Source organism: Etheostoma cragini, chromosome 19, assembly GCF_013103735.1.
Source record: "Etheostoma cragini isolate CJK2018 chromosome 19, CSU_Ecrag_1.0, whole genome shotgun sequence".
In the NCBI taxonomy this organism is placed as follows: domain Eukaryota; kingdom Metazoa; phylum Chordata; class Actinopteri; order Perciformes; family Percidae; genus Etheostoma; species Etheostoma cragini.
In genome coordinates, this window is record NC_048425.1 from 11,307,018 (window position 1) to 11,310,596 (window position 3,579).

The 3,579-nt window shown below is 38.8% G+C and overlaps 1 protein-coding gene across 1 annotated transcript in view; it reads right to left on the reverse strand.

Annotated features, from left to right (window-relative positions):
* The window catches only part of si:dkey-85k7.12 (interferon-induced very large GTPase 1), an 8,111-nt gene extending 4,645 nt beyond the window's left edge, over positions 1-3,466 (reverse strand). The window contains exons 1-5 of the mRNA XM_034857373.1: positions 3,338-3,466; positions 3,046-3,120; positions 2,832-2,910; positions 2,470-2,733; positions 1,941-2,201 (exon numbers count right to left, since the gene is read on the reverse strand). Coding sequence (XP_034713264.1) covers positions 1,941-2,201; positions 2,470-2,733; positions 2,832-2,910; positions 3,046-3,084 — 643 coding nt within the window. The 5' untranslated portion in view covers positions 3,085-3,120; positions 3,338-3,466. The remainder of the gene's footprint in view (positions 1-1,940; positions 2,202-2,469; positions 2,734-2,831; positions 2,911-3,045; positions 3,121-3,337) is intronic.
* Between the last annotated feature and the right edge of the window lie 113 nt (positions 3,467-3,579).

A 3,579-nucleotide genomic window follows, 5' to 3' on the forward strand; every position in this document is an offset into this window, starting at 1 on the left:
TCTGGTTTTCAATATATAATCTCGTTGTGCAACGCAATGACAAAAAGTGCTTGAACTTGAGCTTTAGGGTACATGTTGTTGAAGTAACCAACAACCGTAGTTAGCTGCCGTTAGCTAGTTAGCTTGATTAGCTGTAAAGCTTTACAAATAGCTGTGCCCAGGGTGAAAGAAGCCAAACCTGAGAAAAAAAGAAAAAAAAAAACTATCTGGGTACTTTTTTCCCTGTTTTAATCCTCCCTCTAAGTCTCACAGTCTGTTTTGGAACGAGTCCAGCAACTCCGGCTGGGTGTTCTTCAAAGTATAGCTTCTTGCACACCGGGAGTGAATCAGCTGTGCAGCTAGCCGAGCTAGCTAACAGCAGCTAACTACAGTTAGAATGGTTACTTTAGCCACAAGTAGCCTAAAGCTCATGTTATCTATCCAAAACTCTGTAAACCACCTCATTCTGGGACGTCTAGTCTCATGTTGCCTGATCTTCCTCCACTGTGCTGTGGAGGAGGGTCTGGCAAATCCACACAGCCTTCCGAAATGGGACAAAAACGTGCTCTGGTTTATTGGCATTTCTTTAAACCAATCACAATCGTCTTGGGCAGTACTAAGCAACAGATGGAGCAACGGTGCCTCTGCAAAATATCCTTGGGAAGGAACTTGTTTTGTTGGAAAACTCAGACTGGACAGATAGTCCAGCTAGCTGTCTGGATTTACCCAGCAGAGATCTGAGGAGAAGCTAACCATAGTCCTCAGAAATCCAGCAGAGTTTTAAATTACAACACAAAGAAAGTGAAAGGTGTTGGATATCTGGCTGAAATTTAGGGGCAACCGGCAGAATTTCAGGCGGCACCTCAACAATACCGAAAATGAAATTTCAACAACATAGACTGTGTTGTGAAACTAATTCCAACCAATAGTCTCATAACTTCTAATCACATCCTTATAACAAGCCCAAATGGGTTTACTTTACTTGAGGTCAAGGGAATAACTCATTGCAACCATTTGACATTGTAAACCACCTTTATGACAACTTCTTGACAAGTTCAAACTGTTTCACTTCACTTGTGTGGAAGGAAAAATATTTGACCCAATTATAATGCTCCAATGGCAGCCAATGTAAAAAACAACCACTTACAACAGTTTAATGTGATGTTAACATATAAAGCTAAACAGTTTCACGTAGTAAACATAAATGTTCCTTTATCCAGGAGTCTGTATCTGCAATATTTAGTTAAATGTTAAGCATAAGTCCTGAGAGCAAAGCTCTGTACTATAATTCCCTGGCAATGCAAAAGCCTGTTGCAGGCTTCTCCTTCTATCCTGCCACGTGAGAGTTACTTTCTGTTTTACTTACTAAAAATCTTTTGGTTTCTATAGAAGTGAAACCTGTGTGTGTCTGGTGTTTTCCACTTGCTGTAGGAAGAACAGGCGTGAACAGGAGTCTTTTTTTTTAAATAATCATAATAATAATAATAATGTTTCCCTTTACTTGAGGTCAAGGAAAACATGTACAGTATGAAACAATTATAATGCTCTACTGGCAGCCAATGTAAAAGAAAACAAAAACACTTGACAGTTTAATGTAATGTTAACACATGAAACTAAACAGTTTCTCTAAGTTTGTTAATTAGACCTGCTATGACATGTTTGACAGGTTGTGGTGTTCCTTCATTTCAAGTTAAAAAACATCTCTTCTTGTTCATCTCAAACAATGCCAATTTTTGCATTAAGTGTCATTTACAGAATGACACTTAACAGTCATAAGCAATAATAGCGCCTCTTCATGTTCATGACAGGTTTTGTGTCTTATGCCATTATTTATGACATCAATATTTTTCTAATGTTTTTGCTGTGTTTTATAAGATACATCCAGGCAAATTAAATATTTCTAAACAGTTCAAGAGTTTAAAGCTTATTTTCAAATGCCAGAAGAATTAGATTTTACTTACTTGTGTGGACAGTTGTTACAGTTGGCTTGCTTTTTCTTCCATTCCTAAGTTGTGCAGACACCTGGAGAGAGTAACACACTCCTGGATTCAGGTTGCTGAGAGTCAGGTTGTCTGTGTCTGTTGTCAGCTCTTGCACAATGTCTCCCTCACTGCAACAAGTCACGATGTAACTCTCCACTTCACCAGCAGGGGTGTCCCATCGCAGACACAGGGACTCACTGCCGACCTGGTAGACTGTAATCTGCACAGGAGGGCTGGGCTCTGTAGGAACAATATAATGGTATCACTTATAAATAAAAATCATGTTCCGTCATGTTAATATTTAAAAGTGCTGTTTGACTGCCAAGTTAAATAAGACAAACCCACATATATAATCACCTAATACCCACAATTTACAATATACCACCTCTTTAGTCTGAATACACAATGTAAGACGTACACACATGAACATTGATTTAGGTTACGGGCCAAAAGATCAGTCAGACAACACTTTGCTGGATCTTATTAATTATTTGTTTTTCAGATTTACCTGTGAAGACGGACAGGGAGGTTGCTTTGCTTTGTTTTCCATTGTGTGCAATCCTTATGATACTGAAAGTATACTCGGTCCCAGGATTCAGTCCCTCAACCTTCACAGTGCTGGAGTCCTCTGTGACCAAACTGCCACTCTGTGTGTTGCAGGAGTAATCTAATTGCAGTGTGTACTTTACAGAGTTATCAGGGAGTGAAAAGCCAAGAGAAACAGTCTCCTGGCCAGCATTGAGAACCGTTACTTTTCCTGGAGGAGGAACATCTGTCATAACGTAAGAAAAGTACATCTCAGTATCTCCTTTCTGCATTACAACATGTATTTAGTATTAAATCAGATCAGTTAATGGTATTCACACTTACAGTCAGACTGTGGTCTTGGGGGACTGTTCTCTCCTTCCTCACAGTAGGGCGTTGAGTAATCCGGTACATTATAGAGGTCCTTAGAAATTGAGAAAAATGTTTACATTTAAAGTGCATTGAATCAGTTCATAATTCCATTTGCAAAAGTTGAAAAGACAACATGTATTTGTCTTGTACTTTTTTATGGTAAGGGTTGTAAAAACAAGCCGTTTACCTCATCAGAGTTATCCATTGTGGGTGCGCTCTCAGCCATCCCAAACTTGGTCCAGATTATTCAAACTGCTTCTAACTGTACATTATAAAGAAAAGAACTCTGACACACCTTCTTTCACAAAATGCTGCTACACTACAATATAGACCAAAACCAAAATCAGTGTGAGATAAAGGCTAGATAGAACATGCTGAGTCATGCTACATTTCTAGGCTATGGAAAGCAACAATTTCAACACTAGTTCAGGTCTTAAAAGAAGGGAAAACAAATCACTGACAAAGAGATGGTTGCATACCTTTGTAGATTATCCATAGTAAGCTTATATGTTCCTTTATCCAGGAGTCTGTATCTGCAATATTTAGTTAAATGTTAAGCATAAGTCCTGAGAACCCAGCTCTGTACTATAATTCCCTGGCAATGCAAAAGCCTGTTGTAGGCTTCTCCTTCTATCCTGCCACATGAGAGTTACTTTCTGTTTTACTTACTAAAAATCTTTTGGTTTCTATAGAAGTGAAACCTGTGTGTGTCTGGTGTTTT